Here is a 21955-nt window from a genome sequence, read left to right as displayed (position 1 = left end):
AAAGGAGGTATTTTTCACATGGAGTATCAGTGTTCATAGTCAAAATTCCCAAAATTCCAAATAACCATAATTTAAAAAAATATAATAAATCCTAAATTAATTTCACAATAAATCAACAAAGAAAATTCCACTATAAGATCATCTTAACTTTTGTCTATATCTAGATGTACTTACACAGAGTTCAAGTAAAATAATTATTTTTAAATTATAGAGGAAAAATATTTTCACATGTAACTGCAAAAAAATTTTTTTACTGATTTTGAGCTGACCCGAAGCATCAATACGTTAGGCCAGGGGTCTTCACACTATGGCTCACGTGCCCCCACCAACATGCGAGCACCACCAATCTGGCCCACGGTAGCGGACTGGCAATACTAAATATAATTTAATACCGTAAAAAAGTCACACCGGTGTTAATAATTATGATCTCTTGTGTGACCACATGCAACTGAAATAAAAAAGTATTAAATATCCGTCAGAAAAAATTTGTGAAAACAACTAATGAAAAAGAGCTATATTGCTAGCAGAATTAATTCCCAGAAAAATCCCTTAACTAATAGTAATGACAAGAAAATAAAAAAACCGACTTAGCAGTTGAGCTAAATTAGATTATTTGGACGTAGTTATGCAAAAAGGAACCAACCCACATGAAACCTATTCTGAGTATTATGAAGTTATAGTTAATTATAAATTGTAATTCTCCTATTGATAATATAAAATGTGGGTATAATTTTAATAGTCTAGTATAAATACTGATATAATAATAGCAACGACGGTACGATCAACCATGTACTATTTTAATTTATTTTCAAATAAAATATAACAAAATTGTGGGGTTGGTTCTTTTTTGCATAACTACGTCCATTTAACCAAATGTCCACTCTTTGGGCTCTGATGATGCCCGTCTAACAGACGTAAAACCAAGTTATTAACACTTTCACAGGCATTCCCCACTAATAACAAAGCGGTTAAGAGGAAATACATACCACGTCCTCGTCCGTGCCGCTGTGGGCGGCGACCGCATCTTCCTGGGAGCCGGTGCCGAAGAAGGGCTCGGAGGTGCGCACGAGGTGCGGCGTGCCGCCATTGGAGGAGCCCTTGTCTCGACGGGACGACGCGGGGGACTTGTGCCGCTGCTTGGTCGCCGTGCTCATGGCCACGCTGCCGGCACTCCCGCCGCTGCCATCGTTCGACGACTGCCTGCGCCCAGAGTCCACCAGCTGTGGGTCCCATCGCCACAAACCACAAAAACCCTGACATTCACATCTAAGTTCAGTGAAACCCTGCCAGAAAAAAAAGACAGAAGAGTTATTGTTTTTTGTTCATCACTGTGGTACTACACACACGCAGTTCAGAAATTCAGTTCTGTTACATTTCAGGGATTTAGTGTAAAATCGTAAAATCTGTGCCATTGTATGGACCTACTTTCATTCTAGGTATTTTACAATAATTTTTTTCTAGTGAATTCTTTAACATTTTAAAGAAATATTATGGAAATTCAAACTTTTCTTTGTCAACATTTGCAATTATTGGTATGACAATCTCTTAGCACTAATCAAAAATTTAGACAGTTCAAAAAAATAATTAGAAGTCTTTACCTGAATTGCTTTTAAGTTATATTAATAACATCCAAAGAATTAAATTTTTTTTACAGAATAATCTTACAAACAATTTTCACAACATCCAAACTAAGCTACATAATTAGCAAACATAAAAAATACACATTCAACATAAAAAAAGAGGAAAGAAAAAAAGAGGAAAGAAAAAAAGAAAGAAAATAGCTTTTAAAACAAATGCAGTTTATGTAATTCTAAAAATTTTTAATCAATACCAAGAGTCATAGATAAAATTATTGCATGTATCTATCTATGCACAACTAACTAGCAAACATGCTGTAAATTTATTTAAATAAAAAAAATTTAAGATAAGCTTGAAGAGATGTCTTTTACTTCTGATGTGATTATTGCACATTCACGAAAGTGCTGTGTAAAGAAAAGATAATTCCCAAAATCACCACTAAAATTTCAAAATCCATTAACAAAAACTAAATTTTCTTTTTCCATAGCAACACCAATAACCATTTGTTTTTAAAGCCACTTTAAAAATGTGCTTCTATATCCTATATTTTATTTGCTTTGACTGATTATTTTAACAGAAATATATAGTTTATAAGAAATTAATAAAAGTATTGTGTATTTATCAAACAGTATGTGCCATTAAATATTACCACATAAGAAATAATATTTTTCTCACACAGTGTAACCATATACTAAAATATAACTAATTAAAAAAAACTGAGTGTTAAAAATGTTTGCATGCTTAAGCCATTTATATACACTTGCAAATCACAATGCGCAGGGCACAATGCTTTACGTACAAAATAATTTTGCCTTGGTAGATGAGTGTACATTGCTCACAACTAACACAGAAATTCTCAGCGCGAAGGTGAATCACACGATGCCCTGCACATTGCTTGCAACGCGTAGTCGAAGGGCAGTCGTTACCTAAGGGTTCTGCCACTGCTATAAACCATGTTGCGGCGACAAGTCTAGCTAGGCGGTGCCGTGGCACAAGCATCACTGCCGGGGCGGGGAAAGGAGAACAAGGCCACATTCAGCCGACACGCAGAGGACACGGACGGCACAACACTACAGCAGAGGGGGCGGGGCAACAATGCACAGCCACTCACACTCCTACGGCCAGCCCCGCGGGGCAGAACAAATCGCCGGAGGCCCCAGGAACCACTCAAAACGACACCGAGGAGTTGCTTCTAGGCTTCTAGATTTGAGGCCAAATCCGGGGCGACTGAATTGTTGCCCATTGGAAGGGCAACCATTCAGGATTTTTCTGGCAGTGGTTTATTTGTACAGAGACTGGAAGGGCAGCCCATCCAATTTCTGAAAACACGCTCCTTTAAGAGTTTAAATAATCCTGAAAACTTGCCCCTGATGGGCAGCCCATCAGGATTTTTCTGACAGTGGTGTTTTTGAAAGGTTGTCTGAATTTTTGCCCCTTGGAAGGGCAGCCCATCAGGAATTTTATGACAGTGGTGTTTTTGAAAGCTTGTCTGAAATGTGGCCCCTTGGATGGGCAGCCCTTCAGGATTTTTCTGACAGTGGTTAGTTTGTAAAGTGACCTAACCTAACCTAAACTAACCACTGTCAGAATAATCCTGAAGGGCTGCCCATCTAAGGGGCAACAATTCAGACAACCTTTCAAAAACACCACTGTCAGAAAAATCCTGATGGGCTGCCCATCCAAGGGGCAACAATTCAGACAACCTTTCAAAAACACTACTGTAAGAAAAATCCTGATGGGCTGCCCTTCAAGGGGCAAGTTTTTAGGATTATTTAAACACTTAAAGAAACATGTTTTCAGAAATTGGACGGGCTGCCCTTCCAGTCGCTGTACAACAAACCATTGCCAGAAAAATCCTGAAGGGCTGCCCATCCAAGGGGCAACAATTCAGCTCCCCCCCAAATCCAGGCAAATGATACGCCCCATTTTACACTTGAACATGGCATGCCGAAACGTCAGGCAAATATCGTGTTCATGGAAGCTTAAAAATAGAGCCAGATGACATTCTAACAAGAAAAATAAACTTGGTATACCTGAGGTCTGAATCATACTCATTACTCAAGAATGAAAAGTTTGGCTCATAATTCAAACTCATCCCAGGGAAATAAGGGAGAAGGGGAGGGGGAGAAAATGGTTGGACTAGATCGAATTAAAGCTCTGTGGAAGCCCCCCTACAATTAGGGGTGAGGGGCAACCCCCAAAGGTGAAAATTGGACTTGGAATAATTTTCGCAACTGGTACAGATTGTGGATTTTGCTTAGTTGTGGTATAGTATAGCAAGTATGGGGTGTATAGCGGATCTAGCAAGTATGGGGTATATTGCGGATATGTCGCCTGTTTTATTATTAAATAATGTGAGGCTTATATAGAAATGTTGGCTTTAAGTGAGTTGGCACATTCAGATGGTGCTATCGGCTTCAAGTGATCTTAACCTAGGAATGTCATTGATGTTAATAAAAGCACTCACCTAATATTATGTTAGATTTTAATTAACTTACATACAAAAATATTTGTTACTACAATTAATACAACTTTTTTTGTATGTCAACACACTAAACACTATCCAACTAGTTTTCAAATATTAAGTTCCAGAAAAACCAACTAAAATGTTTTAATGGATAAACAAAACAAAATACAGATTTTATTTTAATTTTAAAATGCCTAGGTGACCTGCCCGCCTCGTTTGTTCTGCCCAACACAAGGGTACAAAAATACATTAGTGATGCAAAAATCTCTGATGGATCTACTTCAATAACAGGTAACACAGCTTTAACACTAGGAAACTACAGGTACTAATTCCTTGCGCACTACTTCCACCAGTGAACTATACTATTTTGGGAATCCAACACAGCAAACACAGAAACAAATATCGGGAAGCCATTTCCTGGATGTACTGAATATCTCACTATTAAGGCCTGTCTATCAGTTAATGTTACTGTATAATAATAATAATAATAATAATAATAATAATAATAATAATAATAATAATAATAATAATGCCCTAAGGTGGCAACAAACGAAATTAAACTCCTCAAGTAACTGATGAGTCAATTACTTCGTAAGATAAATACAGCAGTCAACTTGAGTAATTTTAATAGCATGACCACATGTCATTTAATGATTCTGTAACAGCAATACACTCTTAGAGCTCAATATCATATAATCTATATAATAATTTAAAATAAATATATACCTTCAAAATGCAAGATAAGATAAAACAATGAATTGGTTAGAAACTTTTCCTATTTACATTTTCCGAAAGTGTCAAAAAAATAGTAAAATAATTAAGGCCAAGTATATTATACTAAAATGAACACTAATACACCACCTAAAAAGATCTGTTTTCATGTCTATAGTTAATGCACATTGATGCATTCTGAGCTGATAAGTGATTGACTTCTTAAAACATTTGCAAAATTGATAAGCGAACAGTTTTTAAATTTACATTGGTGAATTTCCACTTTATTACTGATATCACAGCGGCAGATGGGTTCAAATATATTATTTATAGTTTATGTTATAAATTGCAAATGTGTACTTTAGTTATTATTTGTAAAGTTAGAAAGTTATTCAGGGCTAAGCTACCAAAATGAAATGTGAAATTCTTCAACAAGCATAACTTAAAATCTAACATTATGCATTGATAAAGCCAATTAAAAAAATATATTAAGATAAAGTGCAAAAGATAACAAAAGAAATTTTGGTTTGAAAACAAAAAAATCATTAAAAAAATATTGTTTTGTAGTTGTAGATTCAAACCTCAGACACTGCACCTAACACTTTAAGAGAAAATATATTTTGAAAAAATAATAATTTGAGAATTACATAAGACACATTCTCTAAACAAATACTGTACTATGAACTTTGTATCTAAAAACATTTGAATAAGTAAATACCTACATTGCAGTATCTTCAAAAGATGAGACTGTCACTTTTCTCTTGACAGAATCCAAATATGCTATGACTAATACATCGCATCACAGAGCTTTATCTTGTCAAACACTACGTTGATAATGTTGTTGGAAGCAAGGTTCCTTGTTCTGAGACAGCCCCCTCCTCCCTTTTCCCATCCACTCTATCTGTGAAACTGGGCAAATGATAACACTATCAGGAAAAATAAAATTCTCTTATCTGCCATGGCTTGCAACTAGTGTTTAAGTTACTAACTACTTATCAAAAGCAACAGCCCAACAAATTTGTTCTTCCAAGAAAAAAATTCTCGGTCACTCTTCCAAGTGTGTTCAAAATTATTTTGAGTCATGCTTATTTTTAGGACCTGCTATAAAGGTACCTGAAGAAAATTTGCCACTAGATGCATCTGCACAATCACTGCACTATCACTTTCATTAATAATACTGCCAAAGTAAGTCTGTTTCACACAATTGGGAAAAAAAAAATTTACTGTGTAGATCTCATGAAACAATTCTTAAATTAATTTTGAATGGAAAATGGTGTGCATGTGACTACAAACTGTTTATGAGTCTCGCTATTAGAAGAGCCAAGACATGTACTTCATATCATAAGAAAATTAAATTTTCACACAGACATTGAAAGTACTTCTTGAACAATCCTCTTTCTGGATGGTATTTTGTGTCTAGCACTGTTAAAAAGAAAAAAAATAATAAGTCCCAGCACCCAGCATGAAAATACAATTACAGATATAACTACTAAGCTTAGTTCACCTACTTGTTAATTGCATAAACAGTGTTATGTGCGCAGCTATGTTAAGAGGCTTGCCTAGTCAGGGGTGTGTAAGTGTTGGTGAGGCGGGATGGTAAGTGTGACGCTCGCTGGTGCTTCTAGCGCGGTGTCGCCTCTGGACTGGCGCGCAGTCTTCTCGTCGTGCATAGGGCAAATATGATGTTTTAGTGGTAACCATAACATTAGATTGCGGAGAAATGAAGATAAAGGTGCAATGCAAGTCCCTTTGAGTGCTTTCAAGAATCTCTACGAGGAGTTTCATTATCTAAATTTTATTCTGAAAACATTATGTTTTAGCCATTAACACTGTTCTAAAAATACAGTTTAAAAACGAAATACAGAAACAGAACCACTCGTGCACCCTCAGTGTATTCTTTAAACTTTCGGGAACAACACCACTCGGATATATTGAGCAGTTTTTAAACCCGTGGTTGTTTCTGATCCTCTGCACACCGTGTGTGCCCGGGTAGGCACTGTCCTGCCCTTGGGACATGAAATCATTCTGCTCGACAACCCCACAAACAAGCAGAAGTTTCCGGAATGGGCATGCAACCAGTCTACCAGCCCCAAGTCAACAATGAGCCACGGGTTGGTCAACCCTGTCACATTTTATATCCACGTTAGATAATGATACTGACTGTGCCTGACTCCAAGAAAAGACCAACGGTTCTCAAAATTTTTTTAGTTAAAATTCTACAAATAATTGTAGGTTCACCATAAAAATTTCTGAGAAATGTCATGATGAAGTAAAATATCAAAGGGAAAAAAATGTGACGAAAATGAAACATATCTTAAGTTTATTTAGGTTTGTTTAAAAACAGTAAAGAGCAAGTACAGTGCCGCACTGAACTAGATCACTTTCCAAGCAAAACCTGTAGTCGTTCAAATAACACATAATAATGATGTGTTAGCGAAAAGAATGATATATACAGATGTAGTAAAATGGTATAATAGAATAACACCATTTATTTTTTTACTTCTGGACACATATTTATCTGAAATACCACTAAAAACTTAGAGAACCAATGTATTAGACACTCCCTTTTGATAGTGAGGGTCAATTTAAAAAAAAAAATTAAATGTCCAGTGGCCAATTTGTATCTTGTTCCTTACAAAGGTCATTGCCCATGCCTTCCCAAGTATATATTTTGTGTGTATGAAGTTGCATGTTATTATCTCCTATAACCTCAATGTTGAAAATTAGTTATTCATTAAAACAAAATAATTACGTAATAAGTACATAAAAAAAACATTCCTCTTCCTTATGATTTCATGCCCTTTTGGTTGGTTACAGACTTGTCAAGAGATATTTTCAAGGCAGCCAGCCTACGGCTTATCTGTTACCACCTCTGTGCTTATACTTTTATGTAACACAACATTTAGGAAAGCAAATGACTCACTCTCTCTCTCTATACATATATATATTTTTTTTAAATAATGATAATGTGATTTGGCCAGAATGTGTCATCTTAAGTTTAATTTCCCATCATTTAGCAACCCTGTAGTGGAATTCACTGCCCTACACTGAAGAAAGTACTACACACAAAATCATGATCCACAAATAAACTAGGGAGTTTTTTTCACACTAAGTATTACAACAGACCTTATGTCATGCTATAAATTTTTTTTTAATGTAAATTCATACAGACCAAGTATATTAGCTCTTGTAATTTTAAGAAAGTTTTAAGTCTCAGTCCTACATGCAGTGTTGGTTATTTCACTTTGTTTGTGATTTTTACAATTATTATACAATTATACATTTATCCCGATAGTTGACTTGCATTTTAATGATTTGTCCCAAATACTGTCAAAAGATATTTTAGTGTCATTTGGGAGCTGTAAAATGTCACATAAGTAATGATATAAACATCATTTTATAAATATCTAGTGAATAAGTGTGTGACGAAAATAAAATGTAAGAGAGCTATATAGCTAAATTTCCAGTAATAGCACTTAAATAAAATTTATAAAAAAATTAAATAACCAACACTGCTGTAAGACCGAACATTAAATGGCAACTCTACTAACTACGCTTGTTTTAGACAGCTCTACGAGAAAACACGCCGTTTGCCGTTGGGACGTGCGCAAATGACATGCACACACTACCCCTTGCGATCTATGGGCTAGGCCTGCCAAACAAAAGCTTCACGCAGGAAGCTGCTACAGTGAAAGATCTTTCATCCAGCACTCTATGGTTCAGAACATTCTGTGATCTGACACCATTTGAGCCAGTCATCTTCAGACTGTTGAGGCCACCAGATCGCATTACTGCACTGCTGGATTTTTTTTGTTTGCTTAGTTTATTGTCACTGTTGATTTTTATTTCGGAACAGTGTTTCCAGACTGGTGAGTCATATTTCCGTGATGCAAAATTACATCAGAGACTTTTTTAAACAGTAACAATAATCCTTTTTAAAGAGAAACTTATTACAACTTTATTCAATATCACTGTCCTGTATATAAATATTCTTCTATATTCCTGTTAAAACTATACTGACATTCGATAATATGGCAAAATTGCTAAAGCTGAACTCGTAATGATCCCTCCGTCAATCATGTGACCTCAACCCAATCAGAAGGCCCGAAAAATTCCATCCATCCATCCATCCATCCGTCAAGAGCTTCTCAAGCATAAACTTTCAACATACGGACAGAAGAAATTATTACCTCCAAAATGTAATAAGGTGTTGCTAGCAACCTTTACTATCTTAGAAAGGATTTGAAGTTAGTTTTTTTATTAGCTGCTTCCATTAAATGTTAACTTACATTTCATCACATTTTAAAGTTTGATATTTGATACAAAATTTGATTCGAGACCGAGAATTACGTACGGTAAAACTGAAAATACCCATGTAAATAAATATCAGTGCAAAAAAAAAAAAAACAGAGTTTAATGATTTAGAAGTGCTTAACTTTCATGATGGTTAATCTAAACTACCTGTTGGCAGCAGCAAAACGGAAAAGTATTACGACGGACTTGCGGATCATTGTGGATCGCTTGGCTCGTTGAAGGATGGACGCGATGGATGATCGAGAGTGCACGATCCGGCATGGCCGCGCCCGATTAAAAAAAAACCTTTCACCGAGCCACGCGACGGGGGGGCGGAGGAAGGGGGGGGGGGGGGGTCGCAGAGATGCGGGCACTACTTACGGCACTGTGACATTGTGCGAGGCGTGCGGTGCGCTAGAGAGGTGGTGGCTACTGTGCGAGCCGGGGAACGGGCGGCCCGGCGACGCACCGCAGCTGGGCGGCTTGCTGCCTGCCGACGCCACCACCTGCAGGCTATCCATGCCTCGACGCGCACGCACCAGACGCGCCCCTCATGCCCGGCTGCGCGGCGCCACCAACACCGACAAAATACCTTCTTTCAACGATTCAAGAAATTAAACTGAACACAAACCAATGCTAAGTTAACACAGTTTGTTTTTAGAGAAAACCTGAAGAACGGACAAAGCAAAATACGAATACTCAAACACACACATAGAAAACCAAGCCAAAATCAAAAAAACTTCAAGTGCATACACAGCACGGCACAGACGAACACAGCGGGCTGACAAAAAAAAGACAGTTCCTACATCAAATACAAACGAGCAACAAATCTAGACAACACAGCAACATTCAAAGGAATCCAACGATCATTCAGAACAGATACCAGGGAGCACGACGACAATACAGCAACGCACATACAAACCCCACAAAGATTACATATTATACAAATATTCTGACAGCATACAATGACAACACTTACTAACAAAGTACGTTTTTTAAGACCAAAATGTTATGACATTTCGAGAGCTGAGATCTGTTCCCGTCATCAAGCACATGCACACTGATAGCGGACAGTGTGAAAACGGGGATACATATGTTGTTGACCCCCTCTAATAGCGCAGCACATATATACATATATATACCCCAGTTTTTTCAGGGCCCACTATCTGTCTGCTTGTGCTGATAACAGGACCAGATCTCACTTTCCAAAATGTTGCAACTGTTGTCTCTGAAAAAGCTTACTTTGGCTGTGTTATCGTCACCAAATTTTTGTTTGATTAATTTCATCGTTGGGTTTGCACGTGCAGCGCTGTCATGTCCTGGTTATCTGTTTTGAATCATCTTTGGGTTCATTTGCTTGTCACAGTGTTGTCAAAGTTTGTCAGCCCACTGCATTTGTATGTGCTGTAATAGTGTTGAGTAATTTCTTACACGGAATTCTCTGTGCTGTCTATGCATTTAACATTTGACATCGACTAATTTTGGCTTGGTTTCCTGTGTGTGTGTTTGTATATTCATCTTTTGTTTTGTCCATTCTTAAGGTTTTCTCTATGACAAAACAGCAATGGCATACATGTCAAACTCATTATTTTTTTTAAATCAACACAAGCACAACACTGCACACACACAAGCACAACACTGTGCACAAACACGAACACACTGCACTGGATGCTTGTAAGTTTGAAGACTCAAGCAACACTAAAAAAAATAAAGTCGAGATTGTAAATAATGATTAAAAAAGATTTCACCACAGGCTCTCAATAGCAGGTAAGAATGTATAATTTACCAAGCAAGTGATGCAAATGCTTAAAAAAATAAGCATGACCAACTGAAGCATAATCAAAACCATTACCCTAAATCCAAAACTTTCCCTTATCTTACAAATAAATAATTAAAAACAAAAACTCTATTAGACTGACTTTCACATAGGTACAGGCCATTTTCATAAAAATTAAATTTAACAGGCCTACACTATTTTCACAGCATAGTTTACTTAAATGTTTACTCATAAGATTCATTGCTGTCACAAAACAAGTACAACATTTTTCCTTATTATTCAAAGTTAATAGAGTTCAGGTGTGAATTGTACTTAAAAAAAAATATCAGCACATGCAGATCTCCACAATATACACAACTGCAACACATGTGTACATAACAATAATGTGATGAGAACAAAATAAAGAAGTGAGCTACATTAAACAGACTTTTTGTCGTACCTACCTACATTCACTAATACAGTTTAGAACCATAATAATCTATAATTTAAAATATATATATATATGCTAGTAGCAAAGCATGTACAATTAATTTCATTGTCAACATTTTCTACTCCCACATTGCCCACAGTTTATGTATGATAGCCTTGCATTTCTGTGACAGTTCTCAAAAACATTATCTTTCAAACTGCTAGATTGTCAAAGGACATGTGTGTTCTATAATCAACTGCTTCACTGTTAATAAATTAAGATTACAAAAAACATTTTTTTTTAAATTATTACGTTTAAGGGTCGCTTCATTTAATTTCAAATTTAATTAACAATTAGTATGTATGTCACCAATAAAACTAAAAAATAAACTGCTCTGCTTACAGTTCAAAGATAGCGTAGGTAACACAAATAAAATAAAATGTGACCTGCGTCTTTTAGAAATCATTTTGAAACATCAGTAAATAAACAATTCAGAAAAAGTCCTTCAAAATATTTTGCAGACAGATTTCAAAGAGATATTTTTTAATGCGGTTGAGCAGTTCTAGCTATTAAATATTTTTAAAAAAATACAGAGAAACCAATGTAATTTACAATACCAACAGAGTTATATTAATTCTACTTAAAAATTGTATTTATTTATTCAGCTATTGGCTGATCACCAACCATTTTTTTACAAACAAAATGAAAAGAGTCTAATGTTGACCACCAACAACTTCCACACCAATGTACAATAGCTCAGCACCTCTCTTATCGACCAATAATAACTAACGCTCAACAGCAGTGGTGATCAATAGTGGTTCCGCAGTGACATGAGGAATCATGAATGAAGTAAACGGGAAGTGTTATATACTTAATGATATGCCAATTATATCGAGCAATATTTTTTCCCAACAAACCTATCTGATAATGTCCGTAAGCTGTGTGCTTGCCATCCCGACTCTACTTTGAAGAGTTTGAGCCGGTACTTCAACAACCTTTACTGTGCTGTGCGCATGGGAAAACTACCCGGAACTCGAACATTGCGATGGTCACCGACCTTGGCTGCAGCCTTGAAAGGCCGGAAGGTACAGCCGGGGCAAGCAGCATGCTGCACGTACAGTTCCCGACATCCAGACACATGGCGCAACCACGCTCGCAACACCAAATAAGGAATCCAGCCGCAACTGGTTCTGTGAACCCGCTGACCTTGAGATACCTCCCGCCTGCCTCACACAATGGTCGTAAATAATGAAGGTTGAAGAAGAAAGGCTGGATAGTTTAACAGGCTAGACAAATTAAAAGACAAATTGTTTTGGTACTTTTCCTCACTTTACATAATGTTTCCAGGCCTATCTGTCTAAGAACATAAAGTTGTTGAGCATCAGAGGTTTAATTATTAAAAAAAAAAGTTATTAGTAGTATAAAAAAATTTAACACAAAAGAAATGCTTAAACTACTTACACCGTATTATTTAAATATTTTACTCAACTGTCAAACCACAGACAAAGTTCTTCCAATACTGTAAAAATCAGAAACATAACTAAAAATTTTACTGATTTAGAAAAATTAATTAATTACCTACTAAGTTTTTCTAATTTCTTGCATTTTACAAAACACTATTATGGATTTATGTATGTTTATTTTATTTTACTGTAATTTGCATCTCTTCTTGAACTTCTGTGTAGTGCACTGTATTATGTTAAATTTGATTTTAAAAATATTCTATATTTGTGAATGATATAAAAAAAGTATATCACAGAAGTCACTGAATCCATGAAATTTTCAGCCCCTATTAATGTATAAGATTAAACTTTTAAAATAAATAAAAAAATTTAAAAAAAGCTACTTCTGAAAAGTTTTAAACCTGCTAGTGAAGGAATGCCAAGTATTATATTCAAACACACAGATAAGCAAGCACTATAATTTTTGACTTCAACTTTAAATGGTTCCTCAAAAATCACAATGCAAATTATAATTTTAAAAATATATCTGCTGATATATAAGCAATCACTAGTGTTCAGCACATAATAAATAAATAAATAAATACATAAATAAATAGTAAACATTATGTTTGTCCCATATAAACTGCACTTAAATTACAAATCTTAATCCCAGAAATTTCCTTCTTTAACCACACATAATTTTGCATTAAAAGTACATTTTGTATGAAAAAGCTTACATGCGGAAAGAAAATTTTTTTTTTTGACGCATTGCCTTCATCTTTAAGTGCCAACATTGTGTTTGTTTGAATCTTAGAATTCCATTACTTGAGAAAAGTAATGGATTAACATGGATTAAGTTAATGGTAGTTTAATTGCTTTAACTAACATGACTGAAAATGCAAACATCCTAATGATACATTAAGAGGTGTAACTCACCTAATTACCTGAATGACAGAACAATAGCCAGAATTTAAGGAATGGAAATTTTCAACTTCTTATTAGTTACAGTTTAATTTTGTTTTCAAGAAATGACAGCATGTTTCATGCTCTGTTGTATTACCCATCAATAAAATCCATTCTAGCTTTATCTATAACAACTATTAACAGCATTCATTCACTTCAGGGTCCGGTATACTAAAAAGAATTAAGGGCATTACAGCACCACACAATCATCAATCTGTTACCTGGTTTAAAATGCCACACGTGTGTAAATATTATGTTCCGTAACTCAATGACAAAGTATCAACAAAATGTTTTCTGTGTGTTGATAATGCTTTATTGTCCCTTTTTTTTAATGATCTATAAGAAAGTACCATCAGTAAACATATAAGTTATCTTTAAAAAAAAAGAACATAAAAGGTGGCATAAAATACTTAGTTTGGACCCCTAAGCAAACAATTTCTTCACAATTTATAAAAAGTTTTGAATGCTAACATTAGACGAAAGTTGTCTTGGTATTCATGTACACTTCTGTTAATTATTTTAAGAATGCTTGCTATTTAAATTTAATTTGAATGCAAGTAAATGAAGTTGATTCAAGTTTTTATTGCTGCCACGTCAACATGAATGGTGTTTTTTGGTGCAGCGGTATTCAAAGTTTTCATAGCACTCCAAACACTGCATTTGGAAAATAGTAGGTTCATGTGGTTACTGGGATGTGGCTAGCTAATATTAGAGATCTAAGATATTATACACTAAAAAAAAGGTTATAGGTGTTTATAAATTGTACTGGCTAGGAACTCCCTCTTTACCTTTCTTTTACAATAGGAAACAAATGATGTAAAATAAAAAGATTCATCTTTTAGTTCTTATCTTTACATAATATTGAAAGGTTAGGGGAGTGGCATCTAATACATATCTTGTACGTATAATAAAATATACAGACTACAGAAAAACTTTGGAAAGATAATTCTGTAGTGCCGATAGGCTGTATCTGGCTAGTTCAAGGTTTTAGTAGAATGTTTGTAAGGTTGATAATGCAATTTATATAAAAGATAGTCTCAAAGCACTTTTTTTATGATTCAAATAGGAAAAGAGGTAAGATAAAAAAATTTAAAATGTGTTGGTGGGTTCTACAAGTGATACTTGTTATCATCATTAAAATTTTTTTTGGAAATCTTATAACTTAATATGAAATTAAGAGTTGTGGAGATGAATATAATCACGAACAATTAGTTAAAAAGCCCGCCTTAACCTGTTTGATATTATAGAAGATTTTCTCGCACGGTGGTAGGCCGGTTCTTGCACGCTCGGCTCAGGCGGAATGTGACAATTTTTCGTGCGTACAACCAGCGTTCATTGATTCATAAGACGTTATCATGTCAAACAGTATCTCGAAACCTACATGCACAAAGCACAGGATTATTTACAGATTTCTGGCTACAAAACTGGCCTCCAGGTAAATACTTATTGAAATATCCAGTTCCCTGGCAAAAAAGTAAAATAAAGTGACATAAAAATTATTTATGACTTAATGGCCCATGTTCACTAATGCCACTACAGTCATTGTCAGAACAGGACACGCCTTGCCAATGCTGGTAACAGGTACCACCAGCTACGGAAGGAGTCGGCCTTCTATACCAGCCTCCTTTTTACATGTCCTTTCCTCTAGAAGCTATGTGTACGTCCAAAATAAAAGGAACAATCAAACACAAACTCAGCAGCACTACTACCTATCCCAAAACCAAGCTAACCATCCATAGTCTGCGTCATGCTTAGATAGCAGTACAGAGTAAAAAGTGACCAGTCCCAGTAAACGTTGAATATTACCCATTCCAGCCACATGGGGAAAAAAATTATTTTTCCATTACAAGGTGGTGTAAAATTATTGTAAATATCACCTGTAGTAAATATAGTGAAAGTAAATTTCTTTTGTGCTCTAAGGGCATAGCTGAGGCTGTTTTTAACAAGAGATATACCTGATCCTGTTGCCACCGCCCTACTGTTAAACTGATAGCTGCAATGTGATCCTATCGTTTTCCAGAGATCTTCAGGAATGTAGTGTTTTCTAAAAGATAGGGATGTTTAATTCTGTACGTTTCAGCAAGGGCTAAGATCGTTTTCTACCCAAATTGGTTTCCCACCCTAATAAAACACAGTTCTTATTTATTAAATAGTTTTTCACATAATGTAGTACGTACAACATTCAGAGCTTTCAGATTGGCATAAAAATTTACAAGATGATAGTAATAATAATAATATAACAAACTACTTATTACTAATTCCATGCTTGTGTAAATTTTTATTGCAATGTATACAGTGGCGTAGCCAGGATTTGTGTATGGGGGGTGTTAAGAAGCATGCCCGCCCTCCCCCCCCCCCCCTGTAATAAAGTGGGGGGTCCGGGGGTCCTCCCCCGGGAAAATTTGGATTTTGCTATTTTAGCAGTTTTCGGTACTTAAATTTAAATATTGTAATGGTAAAATTTTTATTAATTTTTAATATGAAATTTGTTTGAGTGATGAATAAGAAATTTAATTAAAGATTTGGGGCTAAGGGGGGGGGGGGGGGGGGGGGGGGGGTTGTACCCCTAAACCCCCCCCCCCCTGGCTACGCCCCTGAATGTATGATTGTAGCTAGTTTTGTTGAACTATGTGTTTAACTGTTATGTATGAATGCAATGTAGCTAGTTATGTAACACAAATGATATTTTACAATTATATATTCTACTTTTTTGTGCTTGTGTAGGATTTCCAGACGTCCTATTTTAGCTGAACATGTCATCTTTTTGTAGCCTAACGTCCAAATAGATTTTCTTAGAAATTAGCATACATCCTCATTTTTCGAAGCAGTAAAACAAAGTATAATGTCTGAAACAGTTTTAGTAAGTGTGATTTACTGAGACAGAAGCAAGTCAAAAGAATTAAAGAGTTATGTTAAGAATGACCTCATAAAGGTTCTTTATTGCATATCCAGTTTATATATCATAGTTTTATAACTTATATTTTCAAAATCAAATATATTTTGTTATAATACAGAATACAGTTTCACAATACAAACACAATCAACGTCTAACTTAATATACTTTTTTACGTCAAAATATAATTGGATATGTTACACTGAAAAATTTCTCCCAGACATACTGTCCCTCAAATTTTTATATATATTTTCAAAATCTAATACATTTTGGTAATTATACAACTTTGAATCACAAACCCATCCAATTAATTTTCTTATTTTAATATTTTATTTTGAAATACAACAGGATACACAAAAGGTACAATTACCATGAAAAAAATTATGTAACAATAAAATATCTAACATGACAATACACTATCAAAAATATTTGTCTCTTCTTTACTGCCGGTTGCTTTTTAGTGCTCTGATAACCCAATGCTTGTAAAAATGCTTATATTGTGTTTAGGTCATAAGATGATTGTATATATTATGACAGATACAATTTTTTAACATATATACTAAGTTTTAGTCTACTTAATTACAGTGTTATACAATTTCAACCGAATGTACACCATAATACAAACGTAAAAGAAACCTTCTCATTCACGAAAATATGTTCAAAAGATATCCACTGAAACTTCATTAAATCAAACGGGCAAAGGCCTTTAATTCTACAGAGTCGCAAGGTCAACCTTAAAATACCATTATTCAGATACGCCAAAAAAATAACATACAAACATAGACAATACAATTAGAGAACAGCATTCAGTAAAGCTTACCTCTAGTTTTCCTGGGCAACTAATACTACACACAACTACACAGTCCAATTTATAAACTTTGATAGCAAAATTCAAACATTACTTATTGCCATTAGAATAAATAACACTAAACGGAATATGTCAGCTAAACGTCATAACAAAGAGTGCAGTGAATAACTACCAAATTCTAAAACCATAGTCCACCACCCTAACTTCAAAGACAGCTGGTCAGAGACTATAAAAACGGGCATAAATTTACAACATTCAATCCCTCATTTCCATAGAGTATCACTCTTCTACTATGAAAATTAATTCAAGTAGAAATAATTAGTAGTGACCATTTAAAGAACGACTAGCATGGTATTCAATTAAATAACAGATACATCAACCAAGTTATTGGGAATTTTATGATTGAATATCATTTTAATAAAAAAAAAGGGGGTTGACTGTAAAGTCGGTTTACGGACGATAATTTTACGTGATAACGTCATAAGAAAACATTGATGAAAAATTGCCTACTTTTTAATTTTCAAATATTATTTACAGTTTTTGCAAATTAATTTAAATCATTTGTTTAAATATAATCGCGAACAATTAGATAAAAATCCCGCCGTAACCTGTTTGATATTATAGCAGATTTTCTCGCACATTGGTTGGCGGTTCTTGCATACTTGGCTTAGGCAGAACGTGACAATTTTTCGTGCGTGCAGCCGGCGTTCATCGATTTATCAGATGTTATCACGTCAAAAATTCAAGTGCAATTTAAAATCACATGATTTCACACAGTTATTTTGTTTGTAAAGTAGTTATTTTTATGTGATTTAAGAGCAGATGATTTATGTATTGTTGTATTAAACTTCTTGAAATCTATGACATGAACCTTGCTGCCATACCCACCTGCAGTACCAATATTATACCCCACCACGATGTACAAATGCCCCAAGACACTTGGCATGCTCCTTATGACATGGAGTTTGACCATCCTGATACCGCACGAACTCAACTCTGACCACCGCCAGTGCTTGCATGCTTAAATAGGAAGCCGCTGAAAGTGGCACAACTGCTACGGTATGATTTCGGCAAAGCTGACTGGAAAAGGTACTGACGTCTGATCAATGAAAAGCTCGTGCTAGGTGTACCCATCAAAACAGTCCAGGAACTGGACAAACTTGTAGAACTACTTATTGATACCATCTTGCAGGTGGCCAGAACAGCCATTCTGCGGTGGAAGGGTGGTCTCCTTGGTGTGCCTTACACTCCTGAACTGCATGGGCTTGTAACACTGAACAACTAGTACCCTAGCTCCACCCAATTTTCCTTCTACACTTCTGACATCCCACAAAATCTAGACACCATATTCACCCTGTGTGTTGATGACACTGCCATCACAGTAACATAATTTAATGATTTCTAACTATTCGTTGCTCTAATTCAACTTGCCCTCCAACAACTACTTGCATATTACACAGCCTTTGGCATCCTTCCCAATCCCACATATACCCAGGCTATCTTATTCACCAGATGACGTCCTTGGTCTGCAACAAAAATTAAATTAATGAACTTACACTATGGTTGAAAACATGGTCAGTGATGAATAAATGTTCAGGGGCTCCGTGGTGTGAAATGTGCCTAGCCCTAGTGATAGTTGATGTTCCTATTCGCCGCACACCAATAGATGACAGCTACCCGCAAAAACATGCAGTGAAACTGCAGAGTACATCAGGCCATGTTATCAAAGTAGTCGCGATAATTCAAAAAGTGTTCACAATTTAATAAGTGTCCGATGCTGCAAAACAATGTCTAACATTCATCATAATATTTAAATAACAGTTTACACATACAGTACACCTCAGCGGTGTTGTCTATTCATGATGTTGCACTTGTGCTCTCTGCACTGCACATCTTCGGGCCACCCATCTGGCTATACACACACCTGTGAGGCAGCGAGGTGGCATAATGGCCTGTGCAAGCCGTGGGAGCACCGAAGCGTGTTGTCAAAGTAACTGGTGGTTATGTTGAAAAATTCACTGTACTAGCTCACTGTTGAGCAACCCACTTAAGTGGGGTGGAGTCGTGAACCTTTCAATGATCAGAGTTTGGTGGTGAGTTCGATCAGAGATGCTGCTGTAGTTATTGTCAGCGATTGTGCAGAATATTCTAAGGAAACTAGGTCTTTATTTATTTTCTTGGCACAAAGTCATTTACCAACCAATAATAAGAACACAAGACACCCTCACAAGGAATAACACTCAAAGCCATTTCATTTTAGATATAGGGCACTAATAAATACAACTAGTACAATATTTCGCATTGGCTCACTAGAAAATGTAACACTATATCACAGTCAGTCTTAAACATCAATAGGATGAACTACCATGCAAATTGTCAGAAAAATCAAGCCAAAAAATATAGAGAAGTCCAGAGACGACTGGTGCTGAACCATGATCATGTGTTTTGTGCCACCACAATTTGCTAATTTGTCTGATCGCCAGGCTGCTGCGAATATTCCCGCGCATCGGAGCGACATTATTCACAGCCCCAGGACAGAGCGGGCAGCCGAACCAGTAGACCAACTCTTACTTCAAGCGCAGAATGTTCTAAGCAGCCTGGTATTTATTCAATGTTGACTTCATTCTTTACATTCAACAAAAGATCCCTTTCTTTCATGACTGAATTTCTCTGTTGCCTATCATTTAGAGTTCCGACTCTGTTCAATTCCATTGTGTACACAGCATTCTGTAGACTGCAAGCTCCAGCCCGCAGTTCGCTACACTTGGTATATTTGTGTACATGAATATCTCCTGCGAGCCTTCACTGACTAAATGCTTCCTGCTGCATGCTTTTCATCCAGACTGCTTTTCACACCAATTGACGAAGGTAACACCACACAGCCAGTTGGTCCGCGAACTGCTATTCAGTATATTCAGTTACTCCAGAAATATGGTATCCCATACCTGCCACCCGCAAGAAGCGCTCGGTCGCAGTTGGTCGCTGCTGTACAGACACCCTAGACGCTCACACCGACCAGCAACACTGCCAGCCTTCAGTTTCCTCAGTATGAGGGAATATCCCAACCGACAGCCCACAGGTACGATTCTCAATCCTGGGTGACTGAGTCCGAGTTGTGAATGCCTCCATTCGCCATCATAGGACAAGGCCCATAGTGTGGGGGAGGCCATAGCCTTTTTTTTTTTGGGGGGGGGGGGGGGACTCTTGTGCTTCCATTGAATTTTGAAGGGAAAGAAACAACCCCTTTCCCCTTCTTATCTTTAGCAGTTATTCCCAGGAAGGTGATTGGTCTGAGAGGAAAGGTGAGTTCCACAGTCTCAACTTCCTTTCAATTTCCCTGCCTGCAAGGGTATGAGAGGGAAGGCAGTGTAGAACTTTCGCTGCCTCATTGTTGGCTCATAAATTTATGAAAATGTAGGTCTGGCCATAGGCAGTCAGTTAAAGTGAACCGAAAACTAAGTTAATTTATAGGTTTAGTCTAGTTTGTCAGCATCCAGGATCACAGGAAGGAGCTGGAGAAAAAACAGAAAGCAAACAGTCCATGTAGTTAGTATATAGGGCAGTCAGGAGGGAATCGCTTCGCTACACTGATTAGGGTGTTTGGCTCTGGCCAATTTAAGAGGAAGGGGGTCAACAGGCTATTGTGGATTTTTAATAGTTAGTTTAAGTGTTTGTGCGGACTAGTTGGAGATGTCTAGAGACAGCTGCTTAATTGTAATGAACTTAATCTTGTTTAGTGGGTAATAATATTGTTAGTGGCAATTATAAGCAGGGGCGCAACAACTAAATTTCCAAAGGGGGGGGGGGGGCAATATAACTTTTTATAAATAATCATCGATCCCTCCTATTGAAGCGGGGAGTCCGGTGGTCCTCCCCCGGGAAAATTTGTATTTCAAGGTGGAAAATGGTGCTATTTAAGCAGTTTTATTATCAAAAATTGATTACACAGCACTTTCTTTGCCCCCGTTTGCCCCCACTTCAAGGTTTCAGAGGGGGGGCCAAATACCCTTGCCCCCCCCCCCCCCTGTTGTTGCGCCACTGATTATAAGGTATATCTTTGTTTTGTTGTTTTAAACATTTTATTTTAGTGTGCCAAGGCATTGGGATCTCCCTTCCGCTACCAGAGCTATAAACTATTCGAAGCAGTCAAAGAACCTCCTTGCGATGTGCACGCCACGGGAGACAGAGGGGAAATGGCAACAAACCACTGGAGCCAAATAGTTTTGTTGAACTACGTGGAAATTCTGTACATAAAATTTATCCGACCCACAAGTTATGGTAAAGGTTGACGTCGGCCCAAAGGCCTCCTTAACTCTTACAGGCCTATATGTCACGCCAATGCCTTCTCCTGCCGAGTGGTGCTTCGTGGAAGTGTTTCTACTCGCCGAGGGTGCAGTGTAGACTTGTGTTTTCTTTTGTATTTCATTTTAGATTAATTGGTGTTTATAGTTCATTTTTTATTTTTTTTATTCGTATTATTCACCGGGCGCCTAGACCGTGGTTCTCCGCCTGTGGCCAATCCGCGCGTTCCGCGGGCTCGCGGAGGAGTGGAGTCAAGGTCGCGGCACGTGGGAGGAGAGTCGCGGTCGCGGCACGTGGGGGAGCAGTCGCGCT

The 21955-nt window shown here is 36.7% G+C and overlaps 1 protein-coding gene across 7 annotated transcripts in view; it reads right to left on the bottom strand.

The window, feature by feature from the left end:
* Positions 1-17569, bottom strand: part of LOC134543195 (transmembrane and coiled-coil domains protein 2) — a 34154-nt gene extending 16585 nt beyond the window's left edge. Inside the window, exons 1-3 of one of the 7 annotated variants that reach the window (XM_063388090.1) lie at positions 17354-17569; positions 9431-9610; positions 987-1200 (exon numbers count right to left, since the gene is read on the bottom strand). In XM_063388090.1, the coding sequence (XP_063244160.1) occupies positions 987-1200; positions 9431-9570 (354 nt within the window). In that variant the 5' untranslated portion in view covers positions 9571-9610; positions 17354-17569. Of the gene's footprint in view, positions 1-986; positions 1221-1598; positions 1731-2504; positions 2580-9430; positions 9611-17353 lie in introns of those variants that run through there. The other 6 variants (XM_063388092.1, XM_063388091.1, XM_063388093.1 and 3 more) reach the window with 6 other exon arrangements.
* Positions 17570-21955: the final 4386 nt, after the last annotated feature.

Source organism: Bacillus rossius (assembly GCF_032445375.1).
Source record: "Bacillus rossius redtenbacheri isolate Brsri chromosome 9 unlocalized genomic scaffold, Brsri_v3 Brsri_v3_scf9_2, whole genome shotgun sequence".
In the NCBI taxonomy this organism is placed as follows: Eukaryota; Metazoa; Arthropoda; class Insecta; order Phasmatodea; family Bacillidae; genus Bacillus; species Bacillus rossius.
This window is presented reverse-complemented; position numbering and strand designations above follow the sequence as displayed.